Source organism: Chiloscyllium plagiosum, unplaced genomic scaffold, assembly GCF_037043375.1.
Source record: "Chiloscyllium plagiosum isolate Xiang-an unplaced genomic scaffold, Cpla_swu_hap1 HiC_scaffold_6, whole genome shotgun sequence".
NCBI lineage: Eukaryota > Metazoa > Chordata > Chondrichthyes > Orectolobiformes > Hemiscylliidae > Chiloscyllium > Chiloscyllium plagiosum.
The window spans coordinates 114,160,238-114,182,343 of NW_028270144.1; the positions used below are offsets into that span (position 1 = coordinate 114,160,238).

At 42.5% G+C, this 22,106-nt stretch overlaps 1 protein-coding gene across 2 annotated transcripts in view; it reads right to left on the minus strand.

Annotated features, from left to right (window-relative positions):
* slc9a7 (solute carrier family 9 member 7) overlaps positions 1–22,106 on the minus strand; it is a 145,030-nt gene that overhangs the window by 63,205 nt on the left and 59,719 nt on the right. For both annotated transcript variants that reach the window (XM_043692310.2, XM_043692311.2), the window contains exons 2-5: positions 21,243–21,445; positions 9,150–9,227; positions 5,484–5,560; positions 3,103–3,215 (exon numbers count right to left, since the gene is read on the minus strand). In XM_043692310.2, the coding sequence (XP_043548245.1) occupies positions 3,103–3,215; positions 5,484–5,560; positions 9,150–9,227; positions 21,243–21,445 (471 nt within the window). The remainder of the gene's footprint in view (positions 1–3,102; positions 3,216–5,483; positions 5,561–9,149; positions 9,228–21,242; positions 21,446–22,106) is intronic.

Sequence of the window (22,106 nt, forward strand, 5' to 3'; positions counted from 1 at the left end):
TGCTGGCCGAATACTAATTCTCTCAGTACTGGCAGAATCTGCCGGACACATAAAATACATTAATTAGCCGAAAGGACCCCTCCGAATTCAGTACTGCATGGGATTATTGAGCTTGGACAGTCAGTCATCAAGCGAGGCCCTTAAGAGGACAATGAATGACTAATGCTTATAGGCCAATTCCCATCTGTGCTGCAATTATCTTAGCTCTAGTTGGGACAGAAACATGAATGGACAGGGAGGGCTGACTCAGTCAGGGAGGGGATGAAGTCCCTTAATCTGTCCAGTAATTAGTACCATCATGGGACCAGACAAAAAACAGGGGTTTGGCCACTGAGCAACCCCTAACCCCTTCTCTAACCTCCAAGAAACTATTCCTCCCCCTCCTCCAAATAAAGGAGTAACCTGCCTGACTGGGGTTGGTGGTGCTGGTTGGGGTTGGGGTTGTGGAGGGGGAGGGTGGAGGGGTCTTGCTGTGCGAAGTCAGCTCGACTGCCTTGCCAGCTGTTCAGTAAGCGAGCCAGGTCTCTGACAGAAATGGAAGGTTCTGACGCGCGTCCCACTAATGCATCATAATTTTCAAAATTAGTAGCTAATATAAAACTCGAAAGGGTCATAAACATGGTGGAAACAATCGGATAGATTTCTGAAGGATATAAACAGGCTGCTGCAATGGATGAGCACATGACATTCCATACTGAAGGCAAAAAAAACAAGGTCGTGCAAGACATGCTAAATGGTCTGGTTTTGAAGAGGATGAGAAATGAGACAGACACTTGGGAACATCACTACATAAATTTGAGGGCGGCAGCTTGGTTAACAAAGCAATTAATAAGCACACATGGGAAACTAAGAGGTACTGTATACAGAGGCAGAGAACACAATAGTGGAAAGTTATGCTATTCTGATGTGAAACACCAGGTGGCCCCAGCTGATGTACACTACTGTATCCAAATGTGGACACTGCACTTTAGAAAAGGCCTAAAGACTTGGAATATGACATAGGAGAGATGAACTGGAGTAATTGTGAACAGTAAGAATGAGCATGGTGACCTTAAACAGGTTTCTTCAAAGAATTTTCTTCTTTGCACAGTAAAATTTTGCCTTCACAAGACCTCCTCGTGACAAAAGAAAGAATGAAAGAAAGACATTTCAAAAGGTAGAAATTTGATGCTATTAAGATTCACAAAAATGTGCATCAACCAGCTTCACAACTTTAAACGCGTCTACAGTAATACTCCTCCTCGTAACCCAGTACTCTGTCAATTACCAATCAGTCTTGTTGCCCTTTTATTCTGCATTATTGAAGGAATTCCCCTTCTGTCTTGGTACCCAAAACTGAACAGAATATTCAGGGTATCTCTGACCAGAGCCCTTTACACTCTTAGCATGAGGTCAGGAGCAGTCACTAACTCAAGATTCTACATTGTGTGGACTTGACAAGCTTGGGTTAGGCCTAGTACTTAATTAAATAGCTTCCCTTTATCCAATACCTTTCCTCATCTTTTCACGTCATTTATTTATCGCCATTAGTGTAGCTTTCTTACATCTTGATAGTGATGGCACTCACGAAATAAGTTAGTCTGCTGTTTCATCCTGAGAGTTTTGCAACCTCAATTTGTGATTACCAATTCTACATTTGAGGCTGAAGCATGAACCGTAAGACAACCGAACATCTATTGACAAGGACGTTGTGAAATGTGTCATTGGAGAAAAGGTCATGGTCAGTTAGAAAGGCTACAAAAGCAAAGAGGAAGATATCAGGATGGTGGAGGAGGCAAGATTGCGACTGAGTATCAAAAAGATGACAAGGAATCTGATTGAACCATCTAAAATTCTTAGAGGGTTGGACAGACTACATATAGGAGAGGATGTCTTCCCTGACTGGGGAGTATAGAATTAGGGAACACAGTATCAGGGTATGGGCTAGGTCACTTAGATCTGAAATGGGGGAAAAAAATATTTACTCAGGGGGCAGTCAACCTGCAGAATTCTCTACCACAAAAAACTCTGAAGACCAAGCTGCTGAGTATAATCAAGAAAGAGACAAAATAATAATTTAGATTTTAAAGGCATTAATATATAGGGGTAGAAAGCAGAAATATGGTACTGAGATAGGGGATTAGCCATGATCATACTGCATGGCACAGCAAGTTCAGAGGGTCAAATGGCCCACTCCTGCTTCTAGTTCCTATGCTTTAAAAGGTAACAGGGTCAGAGTAGCCTAATTCTAAGAACTTGAAGGAGACGACTTTAAGATAATTTAGTGGAATGGAGACCATTTCAATGGTTCCCCCATCAGGAAGAAACGGAAGGATGGTATGCAAGCACTTACAACTGAAAATAAGAGGGTCCCATGAACAATGGAAGAGGAAAATACTAACACAACAAGACATTGTGCAGGGAAACGGCCCTCTGCAAGTCTCTGCATTCAGTAGCTGAAAGGATCTCCCTCAGAGATCCTCTCATGTAGCGGATTTCCAACTGAGCTTTAAGCTATTGTGGTCATTTCTTGATGTTTCCTATGAAGAACTGTCTGTGTTTGGTTGACAAATAGATGGTGATAGAGAGATAGGAGTGGGCTATGAAGATAGATAGAACAATACACAAGCTGCCAATTAATCTCATTCCTTCTGAGACTATGAGCGAGCCATGGACTTGAAGCTGCTTATAACATTTTTATGTGAACCAAGCATAAATAACTTTGATCCTTTGATTCAATTCAAATCCAGAACCTTACTAAATCCAGATTTTTGACAAACTTCTCTGCCACAGCTTTTTGACCCAAGATCCAAGCTTCCTCACATGCAAGTCCAAATGACCATTTCTAGCAGAAGATGATGGGTGTATGGAATGTGCTACCAAAGGAAGTGGTGGAGTCTGATATAATTACAACATTTAAAAGACATCTGGATGGGTACATGAATAGGAAACGTTTAGAGGGATATGGGCCAAATGGAATTAGGTGTATTTAGGATATCTGATCGGCATGGACAAGTTGGATCGTAGGGTCTGTTTTCGTGCTGTACATCTCTATGACTCTGTGAAATTGTGGAAATCACAAACCTAACACCCAGTTATCCCTCAACACGTATTGAGACATACCTGGATCAGTAGCAGATATGATGGCACCAAAAAACAGGCAGTCTGTGTAGTAGAATCCATCTTCAAGTTGTCCTATTGCGTACATCAGCTTCACAATTCCATACATAAAGTTTCTGGAACAAGCACAAGAATTTAGGTTTATCTTTTAAAAAGGATTCCTGGAAAGGCAGCAGAAAAAAAACAGGGAAAGAAGCGCAATGGAGATTCTCCTAAACTGTTCCTATGTCTCAAAAGAATTCCAGTCTCGACACTAAATGCCTGCAGTTTTGATAAATATTCCATCAAGTAGAAGACTGGAAAATCTATCTCCCAAAATACACAGTATTTCTTCTGGAACATCACGAGCTAACATTCAAATCCAGATGAAGTGAACTTTGACAGAGAAAAAAAAGACTTCTCTTTCTACAGCACTTTGTGATCTACAGTGCATTTCAGCAAGGAAGTGCTTTTGCAGTGTAGCTACTGTTGTGATGTAGGAAATATGATGGTTAATTTGCACACAGCAAGCTCCCAAATATCCAGATAATCAGGTTTTTGTAGTCTTGTTGAGGGATAAATATTGGTCAGGATACTGGGAAATACTTTGCTGTTTTTTCTTCGAAATAGAGCTCGTAGGCATCTGTTGGAGCAGGCAGATGGAGCCTCAGTTTTACAGCATGTCTGAAAGATAGCATCTCTGACGGTGTAACACTCCCTCAGGAGTGCGTCAGCCTTGATTTATTTTTGTGCTCAAAGCCTGGAGTAGGATTTGTGATTGGGGCGAGGGGAAGAGTATAGAAGCAACGGAGGCATGGTTGCCGCTTTCTACATTTTTTTTAAACCCAGAGAACATAAAAAGAACATGAATTTCACAATGATCTTGTAAATAATATACAAGTTGTAAATAAATCTGTAAACTATACTGTATTAATGACATTTCAATGTGCTAATGTAACATTATGAAGTTATAAAGCACATTTGGAATCCCAAATACCATGGTCACACTATGGTTTAAAGGTTCTATTGCGTGGGCTTTCCTTATGCTAGTTCATTTCATCTAAACCAAATCCTGGGATTCCCATATCTCACTGACATTCCAGATAAAGCAGAATATCCTTGAACCCAGTCAGTTTTACTTGTGCCAACGTAATCATTTCTCATGAAATACAATCACATTATGGATCTATTAAAATAGAACTTTTAACATTTTGAAACACTGATACAAACAGAATACTTTACAAAGCACTGGATGATTTTCTTACAATATTAGCCATATGTTTAATCAGAACTTCAAGCAGTACAGCTGGTGTTTTCTGCACTGCCATGGTGGTGGTTTTGGAGGTAAGCAGGGCACTTTAAACTGTGCCTGAGCAGTGATTCCCAAAGTTTTCTTCCCCACTGCAAACCCAACTTGACAGGCTTGGTGTTGGTGGGTCTCTGTGTCTGTACAAATTAATAAAATGTATGTGTGCATGGTGTGTACTTGCACATGTGTGCGTGCTTGTATGAGTGTATATATTTGTGTGCAGCACATATATAGGCGTGCGTGTGCACATCTGCGTACATATATACTCATGTGTAAGTGCACACAAGAGTGTATATAAAATAGGTACACACATGTACATGGCTTGTGCGCGTGTGTGTGTGTGTGTGTGTGTGTGTGTGTGTGTGTGTGTGTGTGTGTGTAAGCTCGCACGCATTGGTGAGAGGTTTGGGGGAGAAGACAGTTGAGAGGACAGGGGGCTGTTCGAACAGGAGCAAAACTTGGATAACTCGCTTGGAGATTAGACAGGGGGTGGGGGTAGACAGGGGGTGGGGGAAACCAGGATGGTGTTGATGATTTGCTGCTGGCCTGTTAGTGAATATTGCCCAAAAGGGATGATGTGGTGCTTCAAATCAACTCTCCAATGAGAAACCCACTGTAGGGATTAAATTCCATCCCATGCTTGTAAAGAAATAGTACAGGTAATTCTTATGCAGCTACAGTATTGCAAGTAAAATTCCTCATAGTTTTGCAGAGAATTTGATAATATCATGGAATAGCTCAGCACAGAAGGGGGCTATTCAGCCCACTGAGTCCATACTGGCCCTTTCAAATAGCAATCCAGAAGCCCACTTTCCCATCGCAGAAACAAACCATCAACCCAACCAGATAAGCATCCTACCAGCCCCTCACATCACCAACAATCCTATTTTCCCTGATTTGTTATTAGTTGACATTGACAGAGCAGTCACAGGAAAGGGAACACAGATGGACAAATAATGTCACAAAAGAATCACTACTATCACTGAAAGGAAGCAGTGGAGAACTTGGATAACCTTTACCTCACCAAGCAGTGACTAAGTGAAATGACACTGGCTGAGGAGTCTCCTTCAGTTCTTCATGTTCTGCAGATACTCACCCTATGACAAAGCAAGACACTGCAGTTCCTATAAATGCATACGCAAGGATAGAGCCAAGGTTCCTGAAGAAATGTCTCTGCAACGGAGAAACAAAATAAGAATTGTAACATGCGTTCATCTAAGTTCACAGGGCAATCATTCAGCACAGGTGCCAGCTATTGGGCTCATCTTAGTTGGGCCAACTTGTCAAGTTGGACCCAGTTCATTATCCCTCCATCTCTCCCCTCACAGCAAGGATCACATTGGGAAGGCAGAAATGTCTGGGGGTGAAGTGAACTTTCTGGAATCAGAGAGAAATTATAGGGTGTTGCTGTTTTTTTGCATCTCAGTGAATTATGTAATTTTCATGTAATAGCATCCTTTGAATTGCAGGATATTTATATGGAAATAAATTACCATGCCAAAAATATGACACTTGTGGAGAAAGTTAACTTGGCTTTTTTCCAGGCAGCTTATCAACTTGATCAAAATATTTTACAGCACTACTCAATTCCATTTGAAAAAAAGAGAGAGAACACTATACCCAGTACAGAGAATTGTAGACACCTGACTGCACCTTCAAAACGTTCAGCTCTTAAATTGCTCAAATCTGGCCAGCAGTTCAGGCAGCATCCAAGGAGCTTCGAAATCGACGTTTCGGGCAAAAGCCCTTCATCAGGAATAAAGGCAGTGAGCCTGGAGCATGAGAGATAAGTTAGAGGAGGGTGGGGGTGGGGAGAAAGTAGCATAGAGTACAATGGGTGAGTGGGGGAGGGGATGAAGGTGATAGGTCAGGAGGGAGAGGGTGGAGTGGATAGGTGGAAAAGGAGATAGGCAGGTCGGACAAGTCATGGGGAAAGTGCTGAGCTGGAAGTTTAGAACTCGGTGCCCCCACCTCATCCTAGTTCTAAACTTCCAGCTCAGCACTGTCCACATGACTTGTGCGGACTTGTCCTACCTGCCTATCTCCTTTTCCACCTATCCACTCCACCCTGACCTATCACCTTCATCCCCTCCCCCACTCACCCATTGTACTCTATGCTACTTTCTCCCCACCCCCACCCTCCTCTAGCTTATCTCTCCACGCTCCAGGCTCACTGCCTTTATTCCTGATGAAGGGCTATTTCCCAAAATGTTGATTTCGAAGCTCCTTGGATGCTGCCTGAACTGCTGTGCTCTTCCAGCACCACTAATCCAGAATAATGTCTACATGGGCCTAGGAATTACACTAAAGATTTTCAAATGATCTCAGAGAGCCATTCGCACACATTGACCTTGTAATCCCAATGACCACTGAAATCAGCGTAAACCAATCTCTGGTTTAACTCAAAAAAAAAAGCATTCTGGATCAGTGGTGCTGGAAGAGCACAGCAATTCAGGCAGCATCCGAAGACAGGTAAAATCGACGTTTCGGGCAAAAGCCCTTCATCAGGAATAAAGGCAGAGAGCCTGAAGCGTGGAGAGATAAGCTAGAGCAACGGATACAATAGATGATATTAGTGGATGTGCAGGTAACCAAATCATCCGCCGACATTTCCGCCACCTCCAAACAGACCCCACCACCAGGGATATATTTCCCTCCCCACCCCTCTCCGCCTTCCGCAAAGACCGTTCCCTCCGTGACTACCTGGTCAGGTCCACGCCCCCCTACGACCCACCCTCCCATCCTGGCACTTTCCCCTGCCACCGCAGGAACTGTAAAACCTGCGCCCACACCTCCTCCCTCACCTCTATCCAAGGCCCCAAAGGAGCTTTCCACATCCATCAAAGTTTTACCTGCACATCCACTAATATCATCTATTGTATCCGTTGCTCCCGATGCGGTCTCCTCTACATTGGGGAGACTGGGCGCCTCCTAGCAGAGCGCTTTAGGGAACATCTCCGAGACACCCGCATCAATCAACCAAATCGCCCAGTGGCTCAACATTTCAACTCCCCCTCCCACTCTGCCGAGGATATGGAGGTGCTGGGCCTCCTCCACCGCCGCTCCCTCACCACCAGACGCCTGGAGGAAGAACGCCTCATCTTCCGCCTCGGAACACTTCAACCCCAGGGCATCAATGTGGATTTCAACAGTTTCCTTATTTCCCCTTCCCCCACCTCATCCTAGCTTCTAACCTCCAGCAACTCGATCCCCTGACCTGTCCGGACTTGTCCGACCTGCCCAGCTCCTTTTCCACCTATCCACTCCACCCTCTCCTCCCTGACCTATCACCTTCATCTCCTTCCCCACTGACCTATTGTACTCTATGCTACTCTATCCCCACCCCCACCCTCCTCTAGCTTATCTCTCCACGCTTCAGGCTCTCTGCCTTTATTCCTAATGAAGGGCTTTTGCCCGAAACGTCGATTTTGCCTGTCTTCGGATGCTGCATGAATTGCTGTGCTCTTCCAGCACCACTGATCCAGAATCTGGTTTCCAGCATCTGCAGTCATTGTTTTTACCTCAAAAAAAAGCAGCCCATGCATGCTTATTTGACTGAACCTGGTGTTGGTTTGAATCAGACTCTATTCATACATATGAGGTTTGTATCCTTAAATCAGATCTTTCTGAACTTATTTTCCACCTGGAGAATATGGATTCAATTGCTAAGCTGAAGCTTCTTCTCTCTTGGGCAGTATATGCTTTATTTTTTTTTCAAAACTCATTTACACAGAATCATGCAATGAGGCAAACGTTAAGCCAGTGCTCATCTCTTTGATCATTGAAAAATATACAAAACATTACAATGGTTCAAATTCCAGAACGATGCCCACATTCTGTTTATGCTAACACTGACAGTCCCGATTGAGGAGATTTAGTTTATATGCTTATGTGGTTTGCTAGTTACATTCTGTTCTGAAATAATTAGATGTGGGATTAGATGCATAGAATGTTTGAATAGAGAGTTCCTTGTCTCAGCCAGTCTACGGGAATAGAAGGAAATGCGAAGTTACTCATTAGCCATCATACATTATCATGGCAAGATGTCAATCGAGTTAGTAGCTTCTGAAGTGCAATCAACACTGTACCGCAAGAAATAGCAGTCAATTTGCTCACAGCAAAGTCCCACAAACAGCAATGAAAATGTTTTTTTTTAAATTCAGTGGTGGTTCAGCAATGTATGCAGAATAGCAAGAATTGCCCTGCTTGTTTCCACCTCAAAAACATTCCAGAAGGGTCTTTTTCTTTGCACCTGAAATGGCCTCTGTTCAATGTCTCATTCAAAACCAGATCAATCCAACAGGTAGCTCAGTTCTATTCCTCTCTGATAATAAAACATTGAGCGTAATCTCTCGCTCAAAAAGATACTTAAAGAGCAAGAGGTTAACTAAAGAAAAAGCAAGGCCAGGAAGAAGTAGAACCATCTCGAAACCTAAAACAGTAACTTGGGTGTGAAAGCAGAAGATGTGGGCACAGTTTTAATTAATACCCCAAAATTTGTTTTCTTATGAGAAGCAAGTAGTAGAAAGGAGAAGTGGAAGTATCGCATAGGATAAATAGTGAGGGAAGGAATATTAGATGCTTTGCACTGAAGTGCAAGAACACCCACAGCCTTCAGGGAAGGTTGAAACTCAGCCTTCTGTTGATTATCATTAAAAAGATGAGATTTTAGCAGCTCAGGAATAGTCATACCCCAGACAAAGTTAATGCTCCTTTGCACACTTAACCAATAGGAATGACAAGGGTTTTGTGCTACCATTACCTTTTTGAGGCTGTATCCTGCGTAGAATATGATTGGAGGTAGCAAAATGTTGAAGAAAACATCTGGGTCAAAGGTTACCTGTAAAGAATACGAAAAGGTGTTTTGGAATTAATTGTCATTCAGATCCAGACAAGATCAACTCTCTCAAGATTATATGAAATAGGAGGAGGAAGCCATTCAGCCTCTCAAGTCTATTCCGCCACTCAGTAAGATCATAACTGATGTGACTCACTTCAAATCCACATTCCCAACTGCCCTGATAACCTTTCACCCCACTACTATTTGTACTGAAACAATGAAAAATGAAGAAACAATTGAAATCTTTGACACTCCATCCATCCCCTTCAACATTCACCTCAATCTCCAAACACATACTAGCAGTAGTGCACCATCAACAAGGTACACTGCAGCAACTCATCCAGGCTCCTCAGATAGCACCTTCCAAACCCAGAATTCTTAGCAGCTGGAAGGAAAAGGGAACAGATGCATGTGGATGTTCCTGCAAGTTCGCCACTAAGCTACTCACTATCCTGACTTGGAACTGTATCACCATTACTTCACTGTCATTGCACCGCTTCTCAGGAACTCCCTCCCTGATGGCATTGTGGGTCTACCTACACCACATGGACTGCAGTGGCTCATCACCACCTTCAGCCAGCAATACCCAAATACAATGACTGAATAAAGGAAAAGGGACACTAATTTAAGGAGACTGCAAAAGAACCAACAGAAGACGTAGCTTATGGTTAGCATTGTAATACACTTCCTGAGAATGTAGGCGGAGGTAGATTCAATTGTGGATTGCATAGAAACATAGAAAATAGGAGGAGGAGGAGGAGTAGGCCAATTGGCCCTTTGAGTCTGCTCCGATAATCAATATAATCATGGTCTTCTAACTCAGTACCCTGTTTCTGCCCTTGTCCCATACCCTCTGACTCCTTCAGCCCCAAGAAATATATGTACCTCCTTCTTGAAAATATTCAATGTTTTAGCCTCAAGCATCTCTATTTCAGAGGATTCCACAGGCTGACTACTTTCTGGGAGAGAATCTCTCGCCGTATCTCAGTCTTAAAATGGCCCTTTGGAATTATACAATAGACAATAGGTGCAGGAGTAGGCTATTCAGCCCTTCGAGCCTGCACCGCCATTCAATATAATCATGGCTGATCATTCCTAATCAGTATCCTCTTCCTGCCTTATCTCCACAACCCTTGATTCCACTATCTTTGAGAGCTCTATCCAACTCTTTCTTAAATGAATCCAGAGACTGGGCCTCCATTGCCCTCTGGGGCAGAGCATTCCACACAGCCACCACTCTGGGTGAAGATGTTTCTCCTCATCTCTGTCCTAAATGGTCTACCCCGTATTTTTAAGCTGTGTCCTCTGGTTCGGCACTCACCCATCAGCGGAAACATGTTTCCTGCTGCCAGAGTGTCCAATCCTTTCATAATCTTATATGTCTCAATCAGATCCCCTCTCAGCCTTCTAAACTCAAGGGTATACAAGCCCAGTCGCTTCAGTCTTTCAGTGTAAGGTAATGCCGCCATTCCAGGAATTGACCTCGTGAACCTACGCTGCACTCCCTCAATAGCCATAATATCTTTCCTCACATTTGGAGACCAGAACTGCACACAGTACCCCAGGTGTGGTCTCACCAGGGCCCTGTACAGCTGCAGAAGCACCTCTTTGCTTCTATACTCAATTCCTCTTGTTATGAAGGCCAGCATGCTATTAGCCTTCTTCACTACCTGCTGTACCTGCATGCTTGCCTTCATTGACTGGTGTACAAGAACACCCAAATCTCTTTGTACTGCCCCTTTACCTAACTTGACTCCATTGACGTAGTAATCTGCCTTCCTGTTCTTGCCACCAAAGTGGATAACCATACATTTATCCACATTAAACTGCATCTGCCCTGCATCTCACCACTCACCTAACTTGTCCAGGTTCACCCTGTAATCTCCTAACATCCGCATCACATTTCACCCTGCCACCCAGTTTTGTATCATCAGCAAATTTGCTAATGTTATTGCTGATACCATCTTCTATATCATTAACATATATTGTAAAAAGCTGCGGTCCAAGCACGGATCCCTGCGGTACCCCACTGGTTACTGCCTGCCATTCCAAAATGGAGCCGTTTATCACTACCCTTTGTTTCCTATCAGCCAACTAATTTTCAATCCAATCTAGTACTTTGCCCCCAATACCATGCGCCCTAATTTTACTCACTAACCTCCTGTGTGGGACTTTATCAAAAACTTTCTGAAAGTCCAGGTACACTACATCTACTGGATCTCCCTCGTCCATCTTCAGAGTTACATCCTCAAAAAATTCAAGAAGATTAGTCAAGCATGATTTCCCCTTCATAAATCCATGCTGACTCTGTCCTATCCTATTACTACTATCCAGATGTGCCGTAATTTCATCCTTTATAATAGACTCCAGCATCTTTCCCACCACTGAGGTCAGACTAACTAGTCTATAATTTCCTGCTTTCTCTCTCCCACCTTTCTTAAAAAGTGGTACAACATTAGCCACCCTCCAATCCTCAGGAACCGACCCCGAATCTATCCAACTCTGGAAAATAATCACCAACGCATCCACGATTTTCTGAGCCACCTCCTTCAGTACCCTGGGATGTAGACCATCAGGCCCCGGAGACTTATCAACCTTCAGACCTAACAGTCTCTCCAACACCAAATCCTGGCAAATATAAATTCCCTTAAGTTCAGGTCCTTCAGCCATCTCATTCTCATGAATTCCAGTGAATATAGTCATAACCGCTCCAGTCTCTCTTCATATGTTAATCCTGCCATCCCAAGAATCAGTCTGGCAATCTTTCACTGCACTCCACCCATAGCAAGGACATGCTTCTTCAGATTAGAAGACCAATAGGAATCCAGTTTGGTCTCATTAAGGCCTTGCATAATTGCACAGAGACATCACTGCTCCTGTACTCAAATCCTCTCACCAATAAAGCCAATGTGGCATTCAACCTCTGGACTTGCACGGTTTACCATCAAAAGAGAACTGGGTAAACAGTGGCAGGTCTCTAGAAAAGATGAATGGAATTAGCTGTGCAGTTCTTAAGACAGATTTATGAACACAATGGCCAATCAACCTCCTTCTGCTCTCTATGATTCTGGTCCATCATCAAATATAGTAAATTGACATTCCACAACCTCTTGGGCAAGTAGGTTGAGGTATTAACCGTGATAGCACAGAAGCCTCTAACTAGCTCTCCTAAGGATCATGATTCCACTCGGATAATGAAGTGATAACTTCAAGTTGAGGGGGGGAGCTAGGAAATTTGGGGCCAGCTTTTGCTCTTAAACAAGGCACCAGTAGGGATATATCTCTGCATTAGACATGGGTAAAAAGGAATATGAAAACAAAATAGTACAGTCATCATCACTCCCTACCAAACTGAGCTGGGATCTAAGCAAGGATGGATTTCAAATGAAACACAGAACTCTACTCTGCTATGAAACCAACAATTTGCAGTTCACTATCAAAGCTCCCCTAAGGTACTGTATGTGCTCACTTGGGCCAAGTGCTAGGCAGGGACCAGAATTCATGCAATTGGCTCCCGAGTAGGAATGAGAGTCTGAGAGGAGAAGATGGAGGTGGGGGACTGGGTCAAAAAAAAAAGTCAAATAAAAGGAAGCTGGAAAAATACAAATGCACCTTAACGTTGTTGTTCTGATGAAGTAGGAAATTTTTTAAAAGCACAAAAGTTGGTTTATTTTTGAAAATTAGCCACCACAGTACTGCCTAACACTGGGGACTTTTCACTTTCCCGATTGGTAATTTCATGGTTCAAACTGGACTGCTAGGGGAATCCTCTCCATTGCAAGTTTAGCCAGACAGTTATTTAGGGACTTTTTAGCCAACATCACTTAAGCTCTGTGGCAACAATAGGAATAATACACGCAGAAAGAGAATTCTACCTTGCTAGGTTATCAGCTTGCTCAAAAGAGATTCTGTCTGTTGCCCTTTAGCTGCACATACAATCGTGTAGCACTGGGATGGGATTTTCCTTTCATCTGCTTTACTTGGTGCTGACTCTCAAGTGATTGTTCTTCACATGTGAATGTATGTGTCATTTAACCACAGGAATATCATAGCTAATCTCAAGATATCACAAACTTGTGTATTGCCCCTCCCACCACGTCTGAATCACCAAATAAAAACCTGGGCTGACCTTTCCTACTAAGTCCCCAGGACTTTGAAGCCAACTGTACTAACCCATAGGGGTTGGGGGAACGAACATTTGCAGTACTGAGAGAATACAAATCCACGCTATGGGAGCAGCATGGGAATTGTGTAGAAATTCACCTTCTGTTTCCTTAAAACCTACCCATCATCTACATGACAAGTCAGGAGTGTGACAGAAATCCCGTCCACGTGCCTGGAGGAGTGTCACTCCAACAGCGCTCAAGCAGCTCAACATTAATCAGGACAAAGCAGTCCTAGACTTGCTTTACACCCAATCCATCACATTGAACCTTCATTCCCTCCACCACTGATACAGTGGTAGCAGTGAGTACCATCGACAAGATGCACGGCAGAAAATCACCATGGCACCTTCCAACTCCATTACCTCTACAATCTCAACAATCACAGGCAGCAGATACATGTGGGCATCACCACCTGCAAGTTCCTTTCCAAGCCACATACATTATCGATTCTTCAGTGTTGTTTGGTCCAAATCTTTGAATTCTTTTCCAAAAGTCACTGTGGACTCCAGGTATTCAATGACTCACCATCACTTTGTCAATGACAAGTAGGATTAGATAATAAATGTTGGTCTTGCCAGCAACTTTCACAACCCAATAACAAATTAAAAAAAAACACAGGAATTAAGGTGAACTAGTTTCAGCATTTCTCACAACATGCTTTGGATGACATGATTGTTCAAACACTTTTCTTCAGCAGAAGTACAGATAACAAAATTTGAGGCTCCTCAGCTAATGTCTTAGTTGGAAAGCCACACACAAAATAATTTTTGCTATTCTTTGAAGTTTTACAAAAGCTACGATTCAGGTTAGTCTACTCAGTCGGTGTCAAAAAGAGTGGCGCTGGAAAAGCACAGGAGGTCAGACAGCATCCAAGGAGCAGGACAGTCAACATTTTGGGCATAAGCCCTTCATCAAGAATTTCTGAAAATAGGTACCTGGGAATGGTGGAGGAAGGAGGAGGGATTGAAGCAATTTGTTACATATTAACTCCAAAAACTTCAAAGCCCCAAGGAAGAAAAGAATTAGTGTGAGCTACAAAGATTCCCTGAGCAAATTGCAACAATTTAAATCAACTAAACAATTTGTTATCACTGCTTGTGAACTGCTGCTGAGGGATAGCAACTGGTGGATGTAGTTGCCTGGTCAGAGCAACAATATTTAATGCAAATTACCCTACATGAAGCATCTTGGGATGCTACTTACAATCATGATGGGATTCCGTATCAAAAATGCAGGTATGTTAATTTGAAATATCATCCTAGACAGAGGAGAAACTCAACTGTTGCAATTTTTCAGGTGAAGATGAACATTAAAAACTCAGGACAGGAATAAACCTTAATTCTTCAAGCCTCTTCTTTGATTCACTAACTTATCATGACCACCAGATGTCTTAGAGCACCTGACAGCCAAATGAAATACTTTAGAAGCATCATCACTGTTGTACTTTAGAATCAGACTTCAGTTCTCAGGAGGTAGATAATTCCAAACCCTAATGACTTTAGTGGCAAATTAAAGAAGAAATTCCTCCATATTACAGTCTTAAATTGGGAGGCCACCTGGGTCAAGAATTCTACACGAAGGGGAAAAAGTATCTACCCTGTGAAGCCTCCTCGGAATCTCGTCTGTTTCAATATGATCACATCTCATTTTCCTAAACTTCAATAAATGTAGGTCCAACCTGCTCAAGCATTTTTGAGACAATCCAAATTCAAATGACATCTATCAGTTCCCCTACATTTACCGTGCTCAAAGGATTCCAATAATTTCCAAATCACATTTTCATGTTTCACAAAACTATGTTGACTCTGCCTAATTGCATTACAAATTTTCTAAATGTTCCAGCTACTACCTCCTTTTGAACCTTTCAAAATGACAGATAAGACTAACTGGCCTGTAGTTTCCCATTTTCTGCCTGTTTTGAAGAACAGGTGCAGTCTCATGGTTTCTCTATCCATTTTATGGACCGTACAGCATCCTCGGGTAAGACAAAGGGCGACGGGTTTGCTTTTTAAAAATCAACAACTTGTGGTGCACAGACATTGCAACCCTAGGCAGCCATTGCTCCCCAAACCTTGAATTCCTCACCATCAAATGCCACCCCTTCTATCTACCACGGGAATTTACCACTGCTATACTAACTGCTGAGAACATACCACCACAAGCAAAATTTGAGGAAGCTCTGGATGTGCTGTACTCTACCACTAACACCCTGGAGACCCTATTTATTGTAACTGGCAACTTCAATCAAGTCAATCTAAGGAAGGTGTTGCCCATGTACAACCAAGGGCCCAAACATTTTAGACCACTGCTACACCACTGTCAGAGATGCCTACCGCTCCATTTGCCCCACCCACGTCATTTCAGCAGCTCAGACCACAATGCCGTGTTTCTTCTCCCGGTTTACAGGCAGAAGGTCAAGCAGGAGACCCCCTCACTGATACAGGTCCGGTACTGGTTGGAGGCAGAGGATCAACTCCGGTGCTGTCTGGAATCAGCTGATTGGGGCCACGTTCAAACAGTCCACAGGTACCTTGGACGAGTATACCATCACGATCACAGACTTTATCAGCAAGTCTGTGGGGGACTGCTTACCGAGCAAGTCAATCCAGGTGCTCCCCAACAGGAAACCCTGGATGAATGAGGACATGCAGAATTTGCTAAAAACCAGGTGTGAGTCCTTCAGATCAGGAGACACACTCAAACATAAGAAACCCAAATATGACCTTCACAGAGCCATTACGACAGCCAAGGACCAATACCGATCCAAACTAGAGATCCAGACAGACACCCGACGACTATGGCAAGGACTGAATGACATCATAGGTTCTAAACAGAGACAGTGCAAGATAGCAAATGATGACATCCCTTCCAGATCGTCTCAATGCCTTCTATGTTCACTTTGAGCAGAATTTGGGTGGAGAGATAATACCTATTCCAACAAGTCCTGACAAACTATCCCAACAGTTACTGCATTAGAGATCAGATCAATTTTCCTTCATGTGAATCCAAGGAAAGCAATGGGATCAGACAGAGTATAAGGCCGTGCACTTAGAGCATGCAGATCAACCAGAAGTCTTCTCGGACATCTTCAACCTCTCCCTGTATCAGGCCACTGTCCCTACCTGTTTCAAGAGGGCCAACATCATCCCTATGCCGAAGGCGGCTCATGTAGCATGTCTCAATGACTACTGCCCCGTGGCCTTAACTTCGGGAATCATGAAGTACTTTGAAAGGCTGGTCATGGCATTAATCAACTTCAGCCTCCCCTCTACTTTTGACCAACTCCAATTTGCTTATCGGACCAACAGATTCACGTCAGATGCCCTTCACTCCACCCTAGAACATCCTAACACCAAGAACAGCTATGTAAGAATCCTACTCATTGAAGGCTGAACTGTAGTCAACACTATTATCTCCTCGAGACTGATTCGTAAACTTAGTGATCTCGGACTAAGCCCCACTCTCTGCAACTGGATCCTCAGTTTCCTGACCCACAGCCACAATCAGTGAAGATTGGGGACAATATTTTATTGTCACTAACACTCACATTGGAGCTCCCGAGGGGTGTGTACTCACTGTAAACCCATGACAGCGTCACCAAATACCAGACTAATGCCTTTTTACAAGTTCGCTGATGACACCACCATAATCAGTCGAATCTCAGACAGCGATGAAGCAGACTACAGATGGGAGGTGGAAGCCCTGGATAAATGGCACACTGACATCAACCTAGCTCTCAATGCTGGCAAAACCAAGGAACTCATTATTGACTTTCAGCAAGATGTTACTCATTCTCCCCCTACACATTAACAGCACAGAGGTGGAACAAGGGGAGAGTGTCAAGCTCCTGGGATGGTCATTCACAACAAGCTTTCTTGGACTATTCGTGTGGACGCACTGGTTACAAAGGCCCAACAATGTCTCTTCTTCCTCTGGCAGCTGAGGAAATTTGGCATGACAGCGAATACCCTTGTTAATTTATATAGGTGTGCCATCGATAGCATTCTGTCTAGATGCATCACTACCTGGTATGGCAACTGTACAATTCAAGATTGGAGACGGTTGCCGAGAGTGGTGAACTCAGCCCAGACAAACAATCACAAAGGCCAGCCTCCCATCTATAGAATCCATCTACCAGGCCAGTTGTCAAGGAAAGGCCGCCAGCATTCTCAAAGATCCATCCCACCCTGGCAATGTTTTTCTGCAACCTCTACCATTGGGGAGAAGGTGCAGAAGCCTGAACACAGCTGGTTATGCAACAATTTCTACCCTACTGTTGTTAGAATACTGAATGGACTCTCAAACTCTTAACATTCACCTGTACCTGTGATTTGGTTTTTGCTGCTGTTTACCTATTATTTATTTATCTATGTTACTTAACTATGTGATCTGTCTGTATTGCTTGCAAGACAAAGCTTTTCACTGCACCTCGGTACATGTGACAATCAATTCAATTTATGATTCTACTGGGACTAGAACGTAATATTCCAAAATTACTTACAATCAATTTATTCAAAGTCTCTGTAGCAATTTTTTTTTCAGACCCTAGGAAGCAGGCCATTAGGGGACTTGTCAGCATTTAAATGGCATTAGTTTTCTCTGTTCTATTTCATTAGCAATAGTGATTATTTCAAGTGCCTTGGTCCTTTTTGACCCCAATTTTCAACTATTCCTTAGAAACAAACAGCAGTGAAAGTGACCCTTTGGTCCAATTTGTCCATGCCAACCAGATATCCTAAAATTAACCTAGTCCCATCTACCTGCATTTGGCCCATACCCCTCTAAACCCTTCCTATTCGTATACATATCCAGATGCCTTTTAATGTTATAATTGTACCAGATTCTACCACCTGCTCTGGCAGCTCATTCCATAAACGCACCACCCTCTGCATGAAAAAATTGCCCCTTAGGTCAGTTTTAAATCTTTCCCTTCTCACTTTAAACCTATGTGCTCTAGTTTTATTTGCTTAGTAGTCCAGAACTTAAGTATTGCTGAACAAAGACATATTGCAATCAGGTTTTTCATCTTGCACTCATCAGGACAATTAACAAGAAATACCAAAGTGAAGTTTAGATTAGATTACTAACAGTGTGGAAACAGGCCCTTCGGCCCAACAAGTCCACACCAACCCGCCGAAGCGTATACCACCCAGACCCATACTCCTACATTTACCCCTTCACCTAACACTACGGGCAATTTAGCATGGCCAATTCACCTGACCTGCACATTTTTGGATTGTGGGAGGAAACCGGAGCACCCGCAGGAAACCCACGCAGACACGGGGAGAATATACAAACTCCACACAGAGAGTCGCCTGAGGCGGGAGTTGAACCCGGGTCTCTGGCGCTGTGAGGCAGCAGTGCTAACCACTGTGCCACCGTGCCGCCCACAAGTTAAAGCAACATCTACATCGCATGAGAGGACAGTGTTGATAGATTGGCAATTGGAGTTTGATTGGCAGAGGCATTGCCATAGAGAATGCACTCGTTGATGAGCGACAGTTAACAGTCATAAGATTGGCATAATTAGAAATCTATTGAATCAGGCCTGTGCAAGCTTGATGTGGAAATTGGGGTGCATCAAAGCCATCCTGAGGGATAATGGCTATCGTGATAAGATAATTTCGCATTGCACAATGTACAAATTCATGAACAGGATTAAGGCTGTCACTCTCAAGACTGAAAAACGTCCAGTCTAGCTTAAACCACCCCGGAAGGATAAGGTGCCTCAAAGTTTTAAGCAATATGTGACACTAGCTGCTTCACACTGCTACTATGTGGAAGTAACACAAGTGGTGTTCACCATCAACAGGATACTGCTGTTAAGCCAAAAACACATTCTGTCCAACACACAAACAAGTAATGTGGTTTATGTAGTTTCAGCGCAGGCATGATGTTTGATGTATCGGTTGTACGTTCCAATGACTGGCAGATCAAATGAAACAAACATCACTGTTTACAACAAACTACTGACTGAACCCAATCAGCCTGTACTTACAATATATGCAACAGTGTCCAACATTAAATTTGACAAAATAATTTCACAATACTTGCTGAGAAATCCTGAGTATGCAAAGAATGAAGCTGACAAGTTAGGACCATCAATCATGCTTTCAGTGTAGCACATGTGTGTACTAGGAAGTACATACATTAACACTCAGCACCCTGTTCTTTGCAGACAGTAGAAACATATACCTATACTGCACCTATTTCAAGTCAATAAAAATTGATAATAACCATTTTTGGCTCAATTTCACAGCATTTACTTGACAAAATAGAGTCCATCTGCTTGGTTTAAAATTTAAGCAAAGCTTGACAATTAACTGTCAGTCATTGCCGGCTGATATGTTTTCCACAGCGATAACCCTGTCCAAGCCCAGTTACCAACTAATCAGCATGCTCCTCTCAGTAAAAATGCTGTCTTCCCTTTACTTTAGTACTTCTTGCAAAATATCCTGGTGAGTACAAGATGAAGAGCTTTGACAAATTGCTTAAAAAAAAAAGAGACAGATTTATTGTTGGAATGATCAGATTGCATTCTAACATAAAAGTAAACTTTTTAAAAAAATGTTCAAAGAGTCTGCAAAAATTCCTTGTTATCCATTATAAATTCTCTAGTCTCACCTCTTTAAAAGGTGCAAATGTTTGCTTTAGTTACTTTCTTCCTTTTTATATTCTTGTCGAAGCTTTTACTGTCTGGTTATACACTCTCACCAATTATTTCTTCCCTCTTCATTGATTCTTCTTCATTCCTCGCTGGATCCGTCTACCACAAATTGTGGTGACATTGCATCGTTTTTGTTTTCCAGTTTGATACCAATTCTTAACATCTTTACAAGAACAAAGAACCATCAGTGCTTAACTAGAGTTTTTTTTTCCCTTATTGAAATGTATCTACATTGAGAATTATTAAATACATCCATAAACATCTAACATTGCTCATCTGCCACTTTACTTTTTAATCTGTTTTCCAGTCACTTTAACCAGCACTATCTTTATAGCAGCCTTTCAAGGTTAAAACTCTAGATTTAGACTCTGGTTTCTCATCCTCAAAATGAATATGAAATACTGTGTTATGATTGCGTTTTTCTGCATTGGTTACCATGAGACTGTTCATTAAATCTCATTGTGCATTACCAAATCTGAAACAGCATGTCCTTCAGTCATTCCAGAATGCACTGTTCCAAACAAAAGCTGTCTTAAATGTACTCTATGAATTTGTCCTCAAATCCATCCCTGCCAATTTGATTTGATCTGATCAATTTATAAAGGAAGATTTGAATTGCTCACTATTGTTAAATGATATTTTTCTTACAAATCCATTATTTCATGATTTATACTCTGTAATGTAGTTAGTGACTTATTCCTCTTACTATTTCTTACCCCCAAACAAACAGTTTCGACATTTTGATCCTTTAAGCCAAGATCACATCTCCCTAATTCACAGAGGCCATCTTTCATTCTTAGATACATGCCACCTAATTTTCCTTTCCATCCACCCTAACCAAATCTCCAAACAAACTAAAAAAAAGTAAGAAAAATGCAAATGTCAGAGATATTTTAAAAAATACACCTGGAAATTCCCCAGCCAATCAATATCTGACAGAAGGAGGACCACTTGAGGAATGAAGGCCAGCCAAGCCAATCTCCAGTATCAGTTTGGATATCAGAGATCTGTGCTGCTATTTCTGATATTCAATCCTCAGTGTTGGCCATGGAAGTTTGCTTTCTGAACAGAAGTCATGAAGACAACTCTTTATTCAAACAGATGATGTCAGCAGTTTCATTAAAATCTTTTATGAAGTCAAATTGGAGAATGCAGTACGGAACATTAAAAAAGGTAGCTTACCTTTCTCAACATGTCATCTTGTGCCACGTTGTTTATTTCCCCAGAATTGATTTCGCCTTTCAGGGAATATTCATAAAACTTTCCACTGACGTTTACCAGTAGAGTGGTCACTGCCCTGTTGTCCAATGCACAACCAATGGGAACCTTGCCACGACCATTCGTGGACGGGATACCATACCTGAGGATCACTCCCACCAGGAGTCCTTGAAACAAACACAACAGTCATTAAGGAACATTCATTACACAACATATTTACAACAGATTTTTTTCCAATTCTGGTTAGCTGCAGGATTGCTAGAATTCAGGAGCCTTATGAATCTGTGGAATTATTTACTGCAAAGAGCTGGGTCATTAATGATATACGTGGTTGAGAAGGACACATTTTTAATCAGTGTGGGAATAAAGGATTACGAGGAAAAGGGAAAGGCAGTTTCATCCGGAGGGTGGCAGGAATCTGGAACTCACTGCCTTTAAGGATGCTGGGGGCAGAAACTCTCATCGCATTTAAGTAGTATTTGGATGTTCAGTTGTGATGTCAAGGCTATGGGCCAGGTGCTGGAAAATAGAATTACAAAAAAGTTAAGTGGTTGTTTTTGACTGGTGTGGACACAATGGGCCAAAGAGTCTTTTTTCTGCGCTGCAGATCTCTATGTCACGATGGGTATTAAGGATCATCAGATCAACAGTGATCTCCTTGAATGGCAGAGTAGACTCAATGTGCTGAATGCTGACTTCTACTCTAACATCTCATGGTTCTATGATCATTAGGTTGCGAGAAAACTATTGTAGGAGCAACCTGCCTGCCAGAACAGACTGCCATGTGCTTTAGCCACAGCTTACTCTGCAACTGCTCAATGGAGCAAC